Here is a 20,768-nt window from a genome sequence, read left to right as displayed (position 1 = left end):
TTAGTACAATAATAAACACAGGAAACAACCTAAATAATTGATCATGTGAAACTTTTTAAAAAATAAATCCAAAGCTTAGGAAATGGCTCACTGGGTAAGAATGCTTCCTGAATTTCAAAACCAGAGTATCCATATTTAAAAAAAGTGCAAGCATGGCTGCACATGCCTGTAACCCCAACATGCAGTGTGTAAAGTCGGGTTTACTGGCTGCGAGCCTAACTCTCGGATTATCGAGAAACCCTGACTCTAAGGACTCCCAGCGTCCTCTCTGGCTACCATGCATATGCATAGGTACATGCTCCTTCATATGTGTGTATCCCTAACACAATCACACAGACACACACAACATCACAATCAACTCTAAGTTAGCAATTGCTTTCACGCTGCAGATATCAGAAGCACCACTATGGTAGAAGCCACCGTGCCACCTGAGACTGTATGTGGCTGACTCTCCAGAGCCCTCAGTGTCCATGTCCCCCTGTGTCACTCTGCTGCATCTGTCTTTCATACCTGATTATTCTCTGGACCAAAATTGCTAGTATAATTCTAGTCAGCATGTGTAAACTCCAGCTATCAGGAAGAAAGACTGTACAAAGAAAACTGGGCACAGGTCATTCATCAACTGTTTCTTTAGAGTCCAAAGACTGCCTCCAACACACCTGTTCTGCCAGCACTGTTACCAAAGCAGAACTCTTACTCTAAAGAGAAGGCAGAAACTGGGCAAAGGTTATGCCTAGACCTAGGCTTTGTCCTAATTAGAAGTGCACTATCAGCAAAGGATAACTCATTTGGTTTGAAAGGAGTGTGTGTGTGTTTGCTTGATTTGGGGGGGGGGTCTTTTGTTTCTTTCTTTCTTTCTTTTTTTTTGTTGTTGTTTTGTTTTGTTTTTCGAGACAGGGTTTCTCTGTATAGCCCTGGCTGTCCTGGAACTCACTCTGTAGACCAGGCTGGCCTCGAACTCAGAAATCCACCTGCCTCTGCCTCCCAAGTGCTGGGATTAAAGGTGTGTGCCACCACCGCCCAGCTAAGATCTGTTTTAAAAGTGCCATCTTTTTAAGTTCTCACCAAGAGGCCAGTATAACTTCCTTTGGCTTAGCCAGATGAAAGGTATATCACAACCATCTGATGTGCATTAGTGAAAGTGCCTTGCACATGGGAGGCACGGGTTCTTACCGTTCGTTTCAATACATTCTCCTCAGTATGAATTATACCAAGTACAAAAGAAATAGCATTATTATTATATATTTTACTTTAGATAGATATAATACAGGCCATAGTTTATGGAAAGGGACAGTGAAGGTTCTTAAACATAAGAATAGTCTACAGTAAAGGATTTGTCTTTGCCCTTGTCTTCTGGGAAATGAGCTGTGTTGTAGCTGGCAGTCTTGGCTTGGGTGCACTTTGGGCAATATGGTATCAGTCACATGTAGGCTGAGATCAACCATAGACAACCAGTCGGTCACTACTAAAACTCTGAACACCAAAGCTTGGTTGAACTCTCCTGGTTGACAGTGCTCCCATGTATTGCCACATACTGAAGGTGGGCTGACATGTCCTGCTTCCACAGGAAGCACAGTGGGACCTCTGCATCTGAAAACATCTGCATGCCTGACTCTACCTTAGGCATCTCTCTAAGCCCAGCCTCTACTTGAAGGCTCTCTGTCATGCTCACATGCAGGGACATCCAAGTGTGCTAACAGAGCTGGGCTCTCCATAGAAAGCCGGGGGAGCTGGGTAGAGGTGGCCAATGGATCAATTTAGTGATGAGACTCCTGTGTCATTTTCCTGTTGAAAACCATGTAACTCTCCTTGGTCCAGAATTCTAAGGTCAGTTATTGACCCTCACCATAGAAAGGTGTGTTGGCAACCTTCCTGGTAAGGAGCAAGGAATGCTGTGTGTGTCGTATGTGATGGGCATGGGTTTCTTGTAGTCTCCTGTATGTAAACCTTACTTCTTTACCTGACATCTGAGCACGTGAAGAGGAGAGAGCTCCCCAGCGCTGACAGAATTCCTCACAAAGCTGAACACACAGCCGCTGGGTCTCAAAAGATTATTCCAGCCCAGGTGGTGGAGATGATGGTGATAGTTGTGGTGGTGGCAGCAATGGGACATGCCTTTACTCCCAGCACTCAGGAGGCAGAGGAAGGTGGATCTCTCTGTGAGTTTGAGGCCAGCCTAGTCTACAGAGCAAGTTCTAGGATACCCAGGGCTATACAGAAAAACCCTGTCTTGAAAAACAAAGAAAAAGGAAAAAAATACCAAAAAAAAAAAGTTATTCCACCTTGAGAAGGGTTCTTGTGTGCTTCTCTCTTGCAGGGAGTTTCCAGATGATCCAGAAGTGCAGTGGGACACGGAGCATGTGTCCAGCACCCTCCTCCAGCACATACATGCCAATGGCACCAACCTGGTAAGGGAGTGCCACTCCCAGTGGAAAGCCCGGGGTCTCCATCCTGTCACAGCCTCATGGCTGCCTCCTACTCCCAGCTCTGTTCCACACACTCTAAAAGGCTCTGTGCCAAGCCCACTGAAGGGCAGCCATGCCCTTCAATTCCCTTCCATCTTATGTGTGACGGAGTGAATAAGTTCTCAACCCTCAGGCTTGAGAAGATTTTGTTTTGTTTTGTTTTGTTTTGTTTTGTTTTGTTTGTTTGTTTGTTTGTTTTCGAGACAGAGTTTCTCTGTATAGCCCTGGCTGTCCTGGAACTCACTCTGTAGACCAGGCTGGCCTCAAACTCAGAAATCTGCCTGCCTCTGCCTCCCAAGTACTGAGATTAAAGGCGTGCGCCACCACTGCCTGGCAAGAAGAGCATTGCTCAAACTGTGTCCTGCCTCCTGAAACCTTTCTCCTGAAAATTCAGTACCCCAGGAACCTGCACAAAACTCTCCCTGACAGAACTAGTCCCAATTGGCTTCCCAGTTAGGGGTGCAGTCTCACCTTGAAGATGAAAGTTGTAAATGCTGGGGCTGGAGAGATGGCTCAATGGTTAAGAGCACTCTTCCAGTAAACCTGGGTTCAGTTCCCAGCACCCACAAGGCAACTCATAACTGCTTTAACTCAAGTTTCGGGGATATGACACCTTCATGCAGACATACATGCAGGCAAAACATGAATGCAGATGAAATAAAAATAAAGATCAAGGGTTGGCGGCTTCCACAGACATATAGGTAAGTAGGGGTTCCGCAGATCTCACCCAGAGCGTTAGGCATAAGTCCCAGGTCTGTCAGTGAGCTACATTCCCAGTTCTGAAGCTGTGATATTTAAGCCTCCTTTTTATTTGTTTGTTTGTGACACAGTCTCACTGTGTAGACCAGGTTAGCCTTGAAACTCAAAGAGATCAACATGGAGTGCTGGGATTAAAACCATGCACCACCATGCCCAGCTAGCCTCCATTTCTTTTTTTAAAAATGAGGATAAATTCATACTCACTTAATAAGGACAATTTCAGTCACCATTAGAACAGTAATGGAGATTCATGTTTGCTTGCAAAGGTGAACAAAGCCATCTTGCTCTCTTAGGACTAGCAGGTTAGGGTTCAGCCACAGTCAATTCTGTCCTGTCCCATCTCCAATGCCCCACTCCTCCACTTCCCTCCCACCCTGTCCAGTCCTGTCCTCTCCTGTCCTCTCTTGCCCTGTCCTCTCCTGTTCTGCCCTGCCCTGCCCTGCCCTGCCCTGCCTGCCCTGCCCTGCCCTGCCCTGCCCTGCCCTGTCCTGTCCTGTCCTGTCCTGTCCTGTCCTATCCATTTATTATTGACAGGATCTATGGCCCTGGCTGTCCTGGAACTCTCTCTGTAGACCAGCCTGGCCTGAAACACACAGAAATCTTCCTGCCTCTGCCTCCCCAGTACTAGAATTAAAGGTGTGCATGACCACACCTGACCATAACAGCCCAATTTAGAGCTGCCAGGGTTTACTTTCTGAAACTCAAAATACTCAAAATAGGAATCCCTCATAGGTTAACAGTTAAAATTTCATTATTCAAAGTCTATTCATTTGAGTAGACTTTTATTAAAAGATAGAGCATGCTGGTTGATCGGGCTAGTCTATCTATGACCCATTCATTGAGTAAACTGATACATTAGACCTTTGCGGGGGGGGGGGGGGGGAGACATTGAGACAGAGTTTCTCTGTGTGGCCCTGGATGTCCTAGAACTCACTCTGTAGACCAGGGTGGCTTTGAACTCACAGAGATCCACCTGCCTGCCTCCTGAGTGCTGGGATTAAAGGCGTGCACTGCTGTCACTGCTAGACCTTCCATTTTTAAAGACTCTTTGTTGTTGATGTTATGTGTATGCTTGAGCCTAGGTGAGTTTATGTGTACTATCTGTATGCAGAAGCCCATGGAGGCCAGAAAAGGGTGTTGGGTCCCCTGGAACTAGAGTTACAGGTGGTTGTGAGCTGCATATGGGTGCTAAGATTAGAACCTGGGTCTCCTGGAGGAGCAGTAAGCGTTCTTAGCCACTGAGCTATCTTTTTGCCTCAGCACCCTGCTTTCTTACGGCAGTGGCTTTCCCAGGACTAACTGCAGTCCTGGTCCTCGTCAGAGAGTGTTAGAGCTGTTGGCCATACTGCTCAGTCCATTTGTAGGGGAAATTCATCATTTCAGACTTGGGAGTCATGGTCTTTCTTGATCTGGCCCTTACAATCCTGAACATGGAAGAACAGGGTCTGTCTTCATTGAAAAGCTGAGTTTCTTGTATAGCAGCTCCAGGTTAGAAAGGACTCTCAGCAGAGTGGGGGATTACAGGCACAAGCAACGTGTCCCATATCTTCTTCCTCCTCCATCTGCAAAGAAATTGTACCAACTTCTGCTTGTCACATGGCCTTCTCCCCTGACCCTCTGTGCCTCCATTTTTAAGGACCGTCATGATTACATTGAGCCCACCACTCCATCCAGAATAGCTTCTCCATCTTGAAATCTTTAATCACATTTGTAAAATCCCTTTTCTACATGAAGTAACAACTCGGGTTCCAGGGAAATAGGACATAGATAACAGACATATTAAGCCTACAAGCAGCCTTACTCCATAGCCTTCATTCACATGGGATAGGAGCCCAATAACTTTGATGGTTTGAGACCAATGAATGGTAGGACGCTTATGCCAGGAAGCTTTGGAGTTTCAGGGCTGAGGTTCTAGCCCAGGTAAGTACTTACCTAATATGCACAAGTCCCCTGGGTTTGAATCCCAGCAATGCAAAAACCAAGGAAGAAGGAAAAAGTGCTTCTTAGTTTTGACAAAGTGGAACATTTATCCCAGCTGTGAAGCCCTTCTCTTCACCATCATGACACTATCTAAGGAATGCCCTGGTAGGCACTAATGCCTTATGGCGTTCCTGAAGACGGAGACCCGGCTCTCACAGAAGTCAGGGCCTTTCCCTGTAAATAGAAAGACCAAGCCTGGCGCATTGGTACTGGTCTATAATCTTATCGCCTGGGAGGTAGACGCATGGAGACCAGGAGTGTAAGGCCAGTCTCAGCTACACAGAGAGTTCAAGGCAAGGCCAGGTGCATGAGCCACCTCAAAGAAAAAAAAATATAATCAGAAAAGAAATAGAGCATGAGTGACTCTTTCCCAATTCCAGTTCTAACCCCTTCATCTGTGTGGCTGGGACACTTTCTGTCCTTGGGAACAGCCCTTCTCTTTCCATCAGCCTCTAACCAACTGTCTCTAGTCCCTTTCCTGAATCCTTGTTTTCTTGTTTCTTTCATTCATGGGTTTTTTTTTGTTGTTTCATGCTTATGTATTTGTGTGTTTGTGATGTATGTGGGTGCACACTCACCTACAGCAGAGATATCCTGAGCCTTGGAGCCACGAAAGCTTGACTTTGATCTCTACAGCTCATGTAGGAAACAAACAAACCAAAAGCCAGGCATGGCACTGTGTGTTTATGGTCCCAGTACTGGGGAAACAGTCAGGCAGATCCCTGGGATTTGCCAGACTAGCCTGATCAGCAAGACCCTATCTCAAAAACAAGATGGGTAGCTCCTGGGGAGCAGCACCTGCAGTTCTCTGGTCCCCAAGCGTGCATTCTTGCACGTGCAACAACTCTGTTGTACTGCCAGGACAAGAATGAACCTTAAAAGTCACAGCTGCCAGCCGGGTGGTGGTGGCACACGCCTTTAATCCCAGCACTTAGGAGGCAGAAGCACTTGGGAGGCAGAGTTCGAGGCCAGCTCTACAGAATGAGTTCCAGGACAGCCAGGGCTATACAGAGAAACCCTGTCTCGAAAAACCAAAAAAAAAAAAAAAGAGTCACAGCTGCCACACACAGATCTAACCGCTCAGAAGCTGCTTCAGCTGCTCAGAATCTAAAAGTGCTGGGCAGTGGTGGTGCACGCCTTTGATCCCAGAGGCCAGCCTGGTCCAGAGTAGCCAGGTATACTGAGAGAAAACCCGAATTAAAAAACCAAAAAACTAGCCAGGCAGTGGTGGTACACGCCTTTAATCCCAGCACTTGGGAAGCAGAGGCAGGCAGATTTCTGAGTTTGAGGCCAGAGTCTACAGAGTAAGTTCCAGGACAGCCCAAGCTATAAAGAGAAACCCTGTCTCGAAAAACTAAAAACAAAAAACAAAAAAAAAAAAAAAAACCATAACTGACAAAAACAAAATTTGAAAAGTTTCAGGGTTCTGCTCTTTCTTTCCCCAAAGGAATGGTGAAGGCTACTTTGAAGCTGAGGCAGTGGGGAAGCCATTCAACACCTCTGAATGAGCCATTCCTCCTGGGTCTGTCCCTACAGGTGGTGACTTTTGATGCAGAAGGAGTCAGTGGTCACAGCAACCATATTGCTCTGTACAAAGCTGTGAGGTATGCTTCTCTGGGTGATGGAAGGGTTTCTCCATTTGCTCAAGAGTCACAGTTACTAAGCACTTCCTGCCTGTTGTCTGTACCCCAGAAAACCTACTCCTGTGTCATGTACAGTCCTTGTTGCTCTATTGCTCGTCTGCCTCACCACATCCTTTTTTTCTTATAACATGTATGGGTGTTTTATTTTCACGTATGTCCACCCTTCAGTGAGGTGCCTCCGTGAGGCTCCCATGCAGGCAAACCTGACCTGACAACTCCCCAGCCCTGTCTTCAATTGTATGTAACCTTGAAAGATACCAGATATTATTGCTCTCATAATTTTTTTCCCAGACAGTTCATCCTGATTCTTTGACTGTGGAATGATGGGAGGCCATACTCCTCTCCTCTCTTGTAAAAATCACTTGCTTTGTGGCCCAATAGAGGCCACCGATAGAGCTATGTATTGTCAGTTGCATTAGGTTCATTCACAGTCAAGAAAGACACACCATAGGTTAAAGTAGAAGATGCAGTTTTCTGGTAAAGATACACAGAAAAGTGAACGGACTTTTAGCCAAATGGTTATTCTAAGGACTGGGCTGCTGGAAAGCAAATCATTGGGTAGGAACAGGGAGTCCACTTCATTCCAGGTCCACATAGAACTTTATTAATTTGTACTCAGGTATTCACAAAAAAGAAAAACAAAAAAACAAAAGAATCAGACAAAGTTTACTTCAAAATCCAGGAGCACTTCATCAGAAAGTGGATAGGATCCGTGAGTGGGTCTTGGCTAGTTTCAACTCTGCTTGTGCTGGTGGCTTTTGGTCAGTTTGACACAAGCTGGAGCCATCTGGGAAGAGGGAACGTCAATCAAGAAAAAGCCTCCATCAAATTGACCTGTAGGCAAGTGTCGGGTGCATTTTCTTATTTGATGATTGATGTGGAAGGATCCAGCCAACTGTGGGTGGACAGGTGGACCTTGGTGTATAAGGAAGCAAGCTGAGCAAGCCATGAGGAGCAAGCCAGGAAGCAGCACCCCTCCATGGCCTCTGCTTCAGTTCCTCCTTCAGGTTCCTGTTTCAGTTCTTGCCCTGACTTTCCTCAGTGATGGACTGTGATCTGGGAGTTTTAAGTTGAAATAAACCCTCTCCTCCCAAAGTTGCTTTTGTTCATGGTCTTTATCGTGGCAGCAAAAAGCTAACTAGGACATTAATCGATTTTTAGAGAAAAAAAAATTGAGGGTAGTTATTCTCATCTCTAATGGGCAAAACTTGAGGCCAGTTTATTCCATAATCCATAGACCAACTTCTGGATTAAGCTGTGTGGGAATGAAGTGCCCACCCTGGCCCCCTCAGCCATAGCCAAAGGTATGAAATCCTATAGATTTAGATGTTGACTTATGCAATAGAAACCGCTGGGAGTCTGGGCTTGGTTGGGGCATGGGCCATGCAGGCCTTGCTCGGAAGGTCCCTCCTGTTTATACAGAGGAATAGGTGTCTCATGTTCTCTCTAATGCTTGTCCTCTCCATCCTCCAGGGCCCTGCACTCAGGAGGGAAGCTGCCTAAAGGTAAAGAAGGCTTATTTTGTTTTTAGGGTTTCTGTTTTTTGCAAATAGACAACAGTCACTACTGCTCTAAGAAAGTTACCAAGGACATTTGCAGACATTGTGAGCCCTCCATGTCTATCCATTTCTATGTATCTATATCTATGGACTTAACACCATGGGAGTAAAATTATTCAAGGAGACGCTAGAGACCTGGCTCCCCAGTTAAAAGCACTGTTCTTGCAGAGGACCTGGGCTCAGTTCTCAGTACCCATATCAGGCAGACCACATCAACTTTTTTTGTTTTTTTGTTTTTTTGTTTTTTTGTTTTTTTTTTTTTTTCGAGACAGGGTTTCTCCGTATAGCCCTGGCTGTCCTGGAACTCACTCTGTAGACCAGGCTGGCCTCGAACTCAGAAATCCGCCTGCCTCTGCCTCCCAAGTGCTGGGATTAAAGGGGTGCACCACCACCGCCCGGCGATCACAACAATCTTTAATACCAGTTCCAGGGCAGTCAGACATCTGATGCATGAATGTGGTGCACATAAACTCAGGCAAGCACATGCATACACAAAAATATAGAAGGAGAAAAAATGGCGCCTGTACTGAACATGCAAAGTCTTTTCTCCTCATTAGTCCTAGACAATGCAATACAGCAACTATTTCCACAGCACTTTTACTCATATTAGAGATTGTAAGTAACCTGGAGATGAAGTAATGTATACAAGAGGATGCAGGTAGGTTCTATGTAAAACCTGAGTCATTTTATGTCAACTTGGGCATCTGTAATTGAAGTATTTGTGGCAGTCCTAGAACAGTACTGCTGGGGACTGAAGGACATCTACACAGAGTAGCCCTAGACTGTGTAAGGTGTCCATGGCAGGTTCAGACTGTATCTATTGACAAGTGCCCTATCTAGTTTCCTCACAGGAAACTTCTCTGAGTAAGTTTTGGACTGGCCTGCATCACAGGGTGACATGGGATCAGAAAGTGAAACATAGGAGATGAGTGCTATCTTCACAGACTGAGGCCTTAGAAGCATCACTGGCCACCCTTGACTCTCCGTCCACCATGTGAGATGGACAGGCCTACACTGTCAACACCACTTTATCAACTAGGAAGCTAAATTCCAGAGCAGTTAAGGGACTTCCGTTGCTAAATGTTTTCAGAGATGGGGTGCCAAGGACCAGCCTCCACCTGGACACTGGTCATTGGTTCTGAGAGAAGGTGTCTCTGGGAGCAGGTGAAACAAACAAAGCTAAGTCAAATCATGGGTCCAAGCTGGCAGCCTATATTCTGCTCGAGACAGCTTTCCAGTCTGCTTTCTCTCTGTTTGTCCTTCTCTGGAGATCTTTAGCCAGTTCTCACTGAGTTGTTTGTGCTGGTTCTCCAAGCAGTTCTCTTGCTATTCTAAAAATGTCTCTGGATAGTTATCTCCTGCAGATCTTAAGCCCAGTCTTTTATTTTACATACCAATCCAGTCCTTGACTCCAGACTTCCTTTTGATTATCCTATGAATCAGCATCCCATGACCCCAGCAGTTTGATCTTCCCCTGTCACTCAGCACATTTCTTTTTTTAAGGTTACAAAAGAATTCAGAGATCTGCCTGCCTCTGTTAAGCAAGACAACAAACTAGTAGGGTGGGACTCCACCCAAAAATTACCATTTCTACCACACCTGGGAGAGGACCTAAATTCCTTGTCCCAGGCTGACCTTGAACTCCAGAAGCATAAACAACAACAACAGCAAAACTTAACTGGGTAGGATCACCACTTCCTAGATCTCTTTATCTCCTTCCTAAGTATCTGACTAGTCGGCTCACAGCACAGCTGCCTGGGTTCCTTTAGGTCTGTGAAGCTCCTTGCACGATTCATGTTGCATCCTTATATGTTGCACAGTTGAGAAATTATGTATTTTGAACTCATGGTTTCAGAGTTCTTTTCACAGCCTTAAGGGCTGTCCTGAAGGTCCCAGCATTTACTATTTTGCTGAGACATTAGCCACACCTATGCTTCCCAGACTACTGCTGTCTCTGAATATCTCTGGAGTCATTAACATTAACAGGAGGATATTCAACTAGGAGGAACAGAGAAATGCAAAAATATGTACATTATTATACAAAATCCTTCTGCCCTCAGCAGCCGTTGATGTGGAGGCCTTTGCCCTGTGGGTTCTGATCCGGAAGTGGGAACCATGTCATTCCACCCCTACCAAGGCTGTGGCAGACCCGGCAATGGGGTCTCTCTCTGAAGCCTAGGCTGGCCTCACATTGATGGCAGTCCACCTGTCTCTGCCTTCCAAGTGCTGGAATAGCCCCTGATGTCAGAGCACAGCTGGAATGAGTCTTTGGTCTCCCAACTCAGAAATTCCTGTCTGTCATCTTTCCTCCAGTAGCCTCCAGTAGCCTCTTCCTCTTGCAAGGACACTCACAGCTGTGGAGCACTTCTGCCACCTGGCAGTCCTCCCATGTGGGAGAATTCTGGTCAGAGAACAACTCTGGTGCCACAAGGCACCTGGCAAAACAGCAACTGCCCCGCCTGCTTTGAGCCACCAGGAGAGGGAGGATGCTCAGGGAGCACCTGGCTAAGAGCAGCACAGTGACCCATCTGCCATCCCTCCTTGCACAGGATGCTCTGTTCTCACGCTCCAGTCTGTGAACGTGCTTCGGAAGTATGTCTTCCTCCTGGACCTGCCCTGGACTCTACTGTCGCCCCAGGATGTTCTCTTTGTGCTCACCAGCAAAGAGGTGGCACAGGCCAAGGTAAGATATGTATTTCCTGGACACCGCACTGTGACCCCAACCTCACGTCCCTTGGCTCTTCAAAGCTGTGCTACCTGCAAAAGCACTCTACACAAGGACCAACACTGCCCCATGTGCTAGATTAATCCAGCTACACCTGACTGGAATACCTTTTCAATGACTTGGGCTTTTTTTTTTTTTTTTCAGATTATAAAATTTATAAGTAAATAATTATTTGAGTACATGCTCATTTTAAAAAACTTAGAAATACATACAATCATCAGTAAAATGAAAACAAACAGCTGGAGAGTTGGCTCAGTGGTGGTGGTTAAGAACACTCGATGCTCCAGTAGAGGATCTGGTTCCTGCAACCACAACCATCTGTAACTCCAGGTCCAGGGGATCTGTCGCCCCCTTTTGGCCTCTGTGGGTACTGCACACAAGGGGCGCATGCATATACACACTCTCAAGCACTGACATACATATAAATCTAAGAAAAAATAAAGCTGGAAGTGGGGAAGGTAAGAGGGAAGGTCTGCAAATAATAGTCCCAGAGTGAGTGCCATCATGTCTTCTCTTATTCTTCCAGAAAGCCATGTCCTGCCACCACAGTCAACTCCTCTGGTTCCGCCACCTCTACATCCTCTTCTCCAGATACATGAGAATCAACTCACTGCAGTTCCTCTGAAGCCTCGAAGAATTGTCAGAGCCTCAGATCAAAAGAGAGAAGCAGAGCAAGAAGTCCCCTGGCCAGGCTTTGGACTGACTTACCTGCTTGACCCGGGGAAACCCCAGCAAAGCAGCCTCTGTCAATCAGGGACCGCGAGGACAAAGGATCACTTCCAATCCACCTTCCTCTGCTGGGGAAAACTCGCAAAACCACACCTACACTAACACAATAATAGCTACCCCGCTAATTTACATAGTTTGTGTGATAACAGAGTTGCACCAGACATCTAGCAAAGCCGACGTAGGTTGCCTTTACCATAAATGAGCGTAAATGAGCCATAGAACTAGTTCGCAGGTGTGATTTTTTACATTGCTTCCAGACCAGGCTGGTTTGGTCAGTCTTCTGTTTCTGCAGCTGAAACACCACACACAGGGCATCTGCTGAGCTGCGGTTTATGGTTTACTTGGATCAGGGTTCTGAAGCCTGTGACATGCAAGAGCAAAGCAGCCTCTACCTGACAGCTCAAGGTGAGAGGCCTCCCTCTGCATCTCACAGGCAAAGGCAGTCAGTCACTGGGAGACAGAGCCCGTGAGCCAGAGTGCTCCTTTAGAACAACCACGCCTACAACAGTGCCCACTCACCTCCAAAAGGCCTCACCCTGAACACTGGGGCTTTGAAGAGACATGAATTCCAGGGGACCCAGCCAAACCCTAGTACAGACTCATCACAGACCACCCCACACACAAACCTCAACACACACACAATCTTCACGTGCTTCAACCGTAATTCCTTGGAGTTTTGTGTCCCCCTTACAAGAACTTTACAGTCTAGGGAAGCTGTACCTTATCACCATGGTGGCTCTGATGTGTGTGAAGATGATCCTGTGGGTCCTCCCTTTAAAGAGCCAATAAACATCTTGGTTCTCTGCCTTTTCAAAGTAGGAGCTGGGCCCACACCTTTAATCCTGGCACTTGGAGGCAGACACAGATGGATCTCTGTGAGTTTGAGGCCAGCCTGATCTAAATAGTGAGCTCCAGAACAACCAGGACTCACAGAGAAAGACCCTATCTCAAAATAATACTAATAATAACAACAATAATAACAATAAATTTTAGAAAAAAGAAAATGGAAAGAAAAGATAAACATTGTTCTGGTAGTGAAATAGTACAAAATAAAGTATGGAAGCTGGGTGTAGTGGTATATGTCTTTAATCCCAGCATTCAGAAGGCAGAGACAGGTGGATATCTGTAAGTTTGTGGCCAGCCAGCCTGGTCTACATTGTGAGTTCCAAGACAGCCAGAGATATATAGTGAGACTCTTAAAAAAGTAAAAATTAACCTCAAATAAACACGAGTATTTGAATAGGACAGATAGCGATAAAATGATGCTTACATAAAGCAACATATCCACATGTAAAAATCTACATGATAATGGACAAATAATTTACTTAACATAATTTGTTTGGGGAAAAACTATTTCTATACCCACTTAGGTAAACAAGCAGAGGCCTCCTCATGCCTGTAGAGCCTGTCTCTGAAGATTCGTTTTGTACTGTGTTCCTGCACTGAGTCCTCTGCAAGTCTGGTTCACTGATTATCAACGATACAGAGGTTGAAAGGCTGCATGTCAGAACCAAGTTATACTGGGATGTCCTTAGACACCTTAACATCTGTGTGCTCCCCACTTCTATATCTGACTTAACATCTTTGTGACTCTTGGGTAAACACTTGGGAATATAGAAGCAGCTCCTTAGTTCTCACCAACAAAAGGCTAAGGATTCTTTCAGACAGCATCTGAGGCCTACAGCTGAGACTCCTTGCTTTCCTGTGATCCTCCTACCTGATATTCCAACTCTGTGTGTGAGGTGTGCCCATGTATGACTGTGTGTGTGTGTGTGTGTGTGTGTAGTGCCCATGTATGATTGTGTGTGAGAAGTGACCATGTATGGCTGTGTGTGTGTGAGAAGTGCCCATGTATGACTGTGTGTGAGAAGTGACCATGTATGACTTAAGTGGTCCTGCTGCTACAAAACCTCATGGAACTGTTTCCACATTGGAACATGGAACTGGGGTAACCTGAATGTATGACCTTGGACACTGGCACATGCTTCACCCCAGGATAAACTACCTCATGTTCTCTTTGAAGTGAGAACTGTTATTTTGTTGGCAATATCCTTTGAGTTTTTTTATAATATACACACAGTACAACCTATGAAAAATGTTTTTAATCTTAGACATTAAAAAGATGCATAAAAGAATTCCAATGATTTGAGAATTATTTTGTGCCTGTTTGTATTTAGTTTACTATATATTCACAAAGTAAGAGGTTGGGGATGGTAGCTCAGTTGGGAGAATATTTGCCTAGGTTTGGTCTCCAGCACAGTATAGATGTGTGTGTCAACACTTGGGCACTGGAGCAGGAGGATCAGAAATCCAAAGTCATCTTCAACTACATAGTAAGTTTAAAACCAGGCTAAAGAAGACTTTCTTCAAAAATAAATACCATGTAAGCATCTAGAAGGGAATGTTTTATTGGTATGTTAACTTGCTGATTTGCCTGATGATGGTATTTCTCTCGTGAGCTCCTTCTGTGGGGCAGGGCTGCTGACAGAGTCTCCATTCATGACCCCACTTGACCTAAGAAAGTTTTACACATCCTCAGATATACAGGTATATAAATAAGTATAGAAATCCAGCATTTACTAATAGTAGTAAATCATAAAGAAATCTTTTAAAATAATTCCTTGGTATACATTGAATTTTACCACTTACCGAATACTGAATCTGCATGCTAAGATGGACATGATTATTTTACATAAAGAATTAAATTCTGGCTGAGTATCTGTTGCTCCAAGGCACAGCACCATCAACATTTTTTCAGAGATGACTGATATTTTGATTTTATAATCATTAGTTACAGTACCTATTCCCATAGATATATAGTATAAAATGACAGAAGTGTGTTTAGGGACATTTCAAAAATTGATGGAGATCCTGCCATAATTCCAGGCAAAAATCATTTAATGATTTCTTAGGAAATCATCAAACCAAACAGCAATTTAAATTTGTTTACATGTATTTGTGTGTGTGTGTGTGTGTGTGTGTGTGTGTGTGTGTGTACAACCTTCAGGAGTTTTGTTCTTCAAGCATGTGTTGTTCCAGGGACAGGCATGCACCTTTATCTGCTGAGCCATCTCACGGTTACAGATTCACTGTCAGACTTAAGCTCAGTGCTAATCCAGCCACATTCATCTGTAGGCTCATAGCTACTCACCCTCACTAGCTCTTCAAAAAGAAATTATTAGAATCAAACATTAAAGGGCTTGGAGAGATGGCTCAGCAATTAGCGCCCCCTGCTCTGGCAGAGGACTGGGTTCTGTCTGTTCTCAGCACCTACTTCGTGGCCTGGCCTGTAGTTGCCATTCCAGGGGATCCGCTCTCCTCTCCTACCCTCTATGGGTATCAGCCACATATATGGTGCTTATACATAAATGCAGACAAAACACTTATACATAGTAAATAAAAATCTAAAAAAAAAAAAAAAAACCTAAAATCAAACATTTTTTTTTTTTTTTTTCCTCGAGACAGGGTTTCTCAGTGTAGCCCTGGCTGTCCTGGAACTCACTCTGTAGACCAGGCTAGCCTCGAACTCTCGAACTCTCGAACTCAGAAATCCACCTGCCTCTGCCTTCCAAGTGCTGGGATTAAAGGCGTGCGCCACCACCGCCCAGCAAAATCAAACATTCTAACAATAACATTCCACTTGCTATGTTCATGCTGAAGGATCAGAGTTGAAAGATTAAGTATTGCTTTTCCAAAACTACACATTATGTTTCTACAAGAACAGAAAACTTTGTATGTAAAGTTAAAAAGAAAAAAGAAAGAAAGACTCGAAGTCTAGGACCTGAGCTGAGGCGTTCCAGCAGTACGTGTGGGGTTCTATGGGATGAGGGGCATACCTAGTGCACACACAGTGCACATCTTTGTGTTCAGAACAAGGTTGAAGTGAAGTCACACAACACAAAGGTTGAGCCAGAGATACTCAGTCGTTATACATTGGGTTCCTGGTTAATTTTGGTTAGTGTGAGTTTTCCTTCGCTGTGTCTTCAGGGAGATTTTCCTGCTCACACCCTCCATGACCCCATGTTCCCTCACACACAGGTCAACACCTACAACTCAGAGGCAGGACTCTGGACATCACAGCAGAAGACATGCATGGGCAACATGACCTTAAACATGCTCACTCTGGCTTCTGAAAAGCTTAGGAACTAATGTCTTCTTGGTGCTCAGAGAGTAAAAGACAGGAACTGGAGGGAAGGTGGCTCTTAAGGCCCCCCGGGGCAGCCACAGATGTTGGCAAATGTTGGCACCCTCAAGTAAAGTGTAGCCTGGGATAAGCTTATGACAAGAGGAAAGTGCCTTTCTACAAATGTTTAACACAGGTCTTTCTCCAGGTGGATACAGCCTCTCCCTGGAGGCAGGCATGGTAGGCAGAGATTTTAATTTCTGAGCACTGGGGAAGCAGAGGTAGGATGATCTAAGTTCATGTAACTGAGTTCCAGGACAGTTAGGACTACATAGAGAGACCTTGTCTCCCCAAGGGAATGAAGGTCCTTCCCAGGGACACAAACAGCCAGTTTGACAGACTATGCACTAATCAATCTAGGCCCCAGCCCCTGAGTCCGGGAGCTGATGTCAAAATTCCAGGGGTTCCTTCAGGAAAACAATCAGGTGAGGAGGAGAGATAGATCCCCCACACAAAACAAAACAAAAACTATCCCAGCCATTTTACCCTTTAGTCACTACTCAAGAACACTTCCTCATGAAAGAAGCAACACGCAAGAGCTACCAGATACAAACAAATGGAGGAGGCAGAAAAGAGTGGATTCCAGTCTGGGAGCAAATGTCACTACAGGAGCGAAGAGATTTTACAGTAATGAAAGCTTCAAAGCCGGTTTACACAGAACGTTGCTCTCAGTAGTGTCCAGGTTAGAAATCTGCAAAAGCATAGGGTATGGCCATGCATACCTAAAATTCTAGCGCTTGGAAGGCTGAGGCAGGAGGGTATCTATGAGTTCAAGGCCAGCCAGGTCTACATAAGAGTTTCAAGCCAGCTAAAGCTACATAGTGAGATCCTGTCTCAGTGTTAGGGTCTGAAAATCCAAAACAATGCAAGAAGGCACAAGAGTCCTTATCTGAATTAGGCAGCAGAGGCAGACAGGTCAGGAACAACAGACTCTGGAGCTGACTGCCCTTGAACGTTCATCTTAGTAAGCATTTAAGCAAATGCTTACAAAATTTTATTGTACTCAGGCCACTACTAATGGATCAGGGCCATAGAGCAGACTCAGGAGCTGAACTGCAACACCCTCCACCCTACCAGGAGCCAGAACATTACAGTTTTCCACCACAATCAGGATTTAGGGCTTCCTTTTTTTTTTTTTTTTTTTGAGACAGGGTTTCTCTGTATAGCCTGGGCTGTCCTGGAACTCTGTAGATGAGGCTGGCCTCGAACTCAGAAATCTGCCTGCCTCTGCCTCCCAAGTACTAGGATTAAAGGCGTGCACCACCACTGCCCAGCAATTTAGGACTTCCTTAGGAAGATGGCTTTGTGGTATACTTACCTTGTTCCCATTGGTTGGGTTTTTCAGCTGTGGGCAGGAAACTTGCCTAGCATTCAAGTCTCAACTTGCCAAGGAGCATGTCAGTTATCCAGGGAGGTCTTGGAAACTTAAACTTTATTTAACTCCTATTCAAAAGGTTTAAAAATGGCTTCAGTTTGGTTCTTTCTTACATCAACAATAAATAAATAAATAAATAAATAAATAAATAAATAAGGATGGATGGATGGATGGATGGATGGATTCATCTATAATAGCAAGTATATTGCAGGACATTTAATCGCATTATGAACCCTGAGATTGTGAACAGAAAAACATGTTTCTTGTTGTGGTGTGGCTCAGCCCTAGCACACACCTTTAACCCAAGAGCTTTCTATAAACAAGAGCTAAGTAAAGTTACCAACGTAGGTCAAGTGGCAGAGCAAGCAACCAGCTGATAGAGATTGAATATAAGAAAACCCAGAAAAGAGAAAGGAGGGTCTTTGCGTTGAAGGGTATTTAAGAGAAGGAGAAGGAGCTTTTTCCTTCTGGGACTGTGGTGGAGTAGGAAGGTCAGCTGGGTGCTTTCTCTGCCTCTCTGAGCTAGCAGACTTTCACCACAGCATCTAGCTCCTGAGTCTTCATTTGGTAAACTGAATGTTTGGGATTTTGTTTCAAAAACAACACAAGTGCAAGATCTATCTGAGAAGAGAGAGCGGGAAAAACCAAGAAATAGAAGTCATGCTGGAAGAGGTGTCTTGATATCAGTGAGAAAAGCCCCAGAAGGAGACGAGACCACTGGGGGGAAGGGACAATAAAAGTCCATGTCCATAATTGGAACAGAACCAGTCAATCCATCAGAACTCATCCAATCACAAGCAGCTTTTGTTTGTTAAAAAAAATAAGCCAGGCAGTGGTGGCACATGCCTTTAATCCTAGTACTTGGGAGGCAGAGGCAGGCAGATCTCTGTGAGTTCAAGGCCAAGCTGGTCTACAGAGTAAGTTCCAGGAAAGCCAGGGCTACACAGAGAAACCCTGTCTTGAAAAATCAGGGTTTTTCAGTACTTGAAAACTACTATAGATCATGATGATGACGACGACGATGACGATAAATAGGCCAACCTGGTCTAGTTGAAGCAGAAGGATTTCAAATTTAAAGCCACCCTGAGCTATGTGTCAAGACCTTCTCTATAAAAACCAAACCAAACATAAACACACTCACATTCGTCTCATTAAGCTTTCCAGGTCCTCGTGAGTAACAGCTGAGGCCAGAATGATGTGGCACTCTCTCCTGGGGTTGCAGTTCCGATCTGCAGAGCCCAAGCTTAAATCCAATAACCAGACAGCCTTTCCAGTGGGTTCACTAATGCTCTGCAGTTCTCATGACAGGAGAAAGATAGAAGCATTCTGAAGGTCTCCTCTGGAGCAGAGGCATGCTGAGAGAGGGGTAAAGTGTCACCACACTGAGGGACAAATAACAGGGTTCAGTGAGACTGTTAGGAGTGGGAAAGCATTGCATCCAGGGGAAACATGAAGCCTGCAAACAGCTGGGGATGTAGCTCAGGAGTGGTTGCCTAGGATAAATGGAGCCCTGGGTCTGATGTCAGCACTGTGTACACAGGCTATGCTGCTTCAGGCCTGTAATCTCAACACTCAGGAGGGAAAGGCAGGGCAATCAGGAGAAGTTCAAGGTTGTGCTCTGCCTTGTTCAGACTGGGAGGCTACCCTGGAATTGAGGAGAGCTTGGCTATAAATAAATAGCCTCCAAGGCAAAAGACAGAGGAGAAAAATAAAACCTAACATGCAAAAACTGTAATCAGTTTAATGGGAGTGACAGAAAAAAAAAAGCACGCATTAGTTACTGCCAAAAAATACTAAGTGGTGAATTTCTCCACCAGAATATAGTATAGCCATAAGTGACAATGGCTAAAAAGGAAAGGATGAACCCTTAGCTTGTTCCAGGAAAAATAAAAGCATTAAGCTAAACATGTATGTTTTTGTAACAGGTTCATGCCATGAGAAAACGTGTACACACATCACAGAATCCAGATCATGAAACAAAACCTAGAAATAAATACCTTCATAAAACAAAACAACAGGGCTGGAGAGATGGCTCAGTGGTTAAGAGCACTGACTGCTCTTCCAAAGGTCCTGAGTTCAATTCCCAGCAATCACATGGTGGCTCACAACCATCTGTAATGGGATCTGATGCCCTCTTCTGGTATGTCTGAAGACAGCTACAGTGTACTAGTCATATATAAAATAAATAAAATCTTAAAAAAAAAAAAAAAGCAAGCAAACAAACAAAAAACCCACAATAGTAAGGCAGGGCATGATAGCACATGCCTTTAATTCCAGCACTGCGGAAGAGGAGGGGAAGAGGCAGACAGAGCTTGTGAGTTCAAGACAGAGACCCTGTCTCAAAAAGCAAAAATAAAATAAAACAAAGCAAACAAAAATAGCATCATAGCTGGAAGCTCTAATCTCATCCAGAACCTGACAAATCAGCCAAGTTCCAACACAGCACTTGGAAACACCAGCAGTGGGCTAAAGTGATGGCTCCCAGGCTAAGTGACCACTGGTCCTGCAGAGGACCTGAGTGTGGCTTCAAGCACCAGACCAGACTGCTCACAATCAACTGCTCCAAAGGGACTCAAACCTCTGGCCACCTGCATTCATATACACAAACCTACACCCACACCCAGACACACACACACACACACACACACACACACACACACACACACACAAAATTAAACAAGGTTTTAAGATCTTTTGTTTTGGTTTTGGTTTTTTTCGAGACAGGGTTTCTCTGTATAGCCCTGGCTGTCCTGGAACTCACTCTGTAGACCAGGCTGGCCTCGAACTCAGAAATTCGCCTGCCTCTGCCTCCTAAATGCTGGGATTAAAGTCATGCACCACCACCGCCCGGCGGTTTTAAGATCTTTTAAAAAGAAACATTAACACCCACTTAATTGACAGACTTATTTACTTATTTACAAACACCAATTACTCATTGATCACTGAGAAATCCTTAATAAGTGCCCCCAACACAAAGCTTCTCTGTTCACAGTGTGTGACCATAATCAAAGAGCATCAGATGAGGTGTAGTGCCAAAACCCTATAATCCCAGTACTGACAGCCTGGGATAGGAGGATTGCAAGTTCAAAACCAGTCTAGCATGTATATAAGACCGTCTCAGAAAACCACCACCACTGCCACCACCACCACCGCCACCTCCGCTGCTGCCTCCGCCTCCGCCGCCACCGCCATCGCCACCGCCACCGCCAACGCCACCGCCACCACCACCACCACTACCACCACCACTGCCACTGCCACCACCACCACCACTGCCACCACCGCCACCACCACCACTGCCACCACCACCACCACTACCACCACCACCGCCACCACCACCACCACTGCCACCA

The 20,768-nt window shown here is 45.2% G+C and overlaps 1 protein-coding gene across 1 annotated transcript in view; it reads left to right on the top strand.

The window, feature by feature from the left end:
• The window catches only part of Pigl (phosphatidylinositol glycan anchor biosynthesis class L), a 57,147-nt gene extending 44,469 nt beyond the window's left edge, over positions 1-12,678 (top strand). Inside the window, exons 3-7 of the mRNA XM_028776634.1 lie at positions 2,318-2,408; positions 6,741-6,808; positions 8,321-8,352; positions 10,956-11,089; positions 11,658-12,678. Coding sequence (XP_028632467.1) covers positions 2,318-2,408; positions 6,741-6,808; positions 8,321-8,352; positions 10,956-11,089; positions 11,658-11,756 — 424 coding nt within the window. The 3' untranslated portion in view covers positions 11,757-12,678. The remainder of the gene's footprint in view (positions 1-2,317; positions 2,409-6,740; positions 6,809-8,320; positions 8,353-10,955; positions 11,090-11,657) is intronic.
• The last annotated feature ends 8,090 nt before the right edge of the window (positions 12,679-20,768 follow it).

This window comes from Grammomys surdaster, unplaced genomic scaffold, assembly GCF_004785775.1.
Source record: "Grammomys surdaster isolate TR1022 unplaced genomic scaffold, NIH_TR_1.0 270, whole genome shotgun sequence".
NCBI classification, from domain to species: domain Eukaryota; kingdom Metazoa; phylum Chordata; class Mammalia; order Rodentia; family Muridae; genus Grammomys; species Grammomys surdaster.
This window is presented reverse-complemented; position numbering and strand designations above follow the sequence as displayed.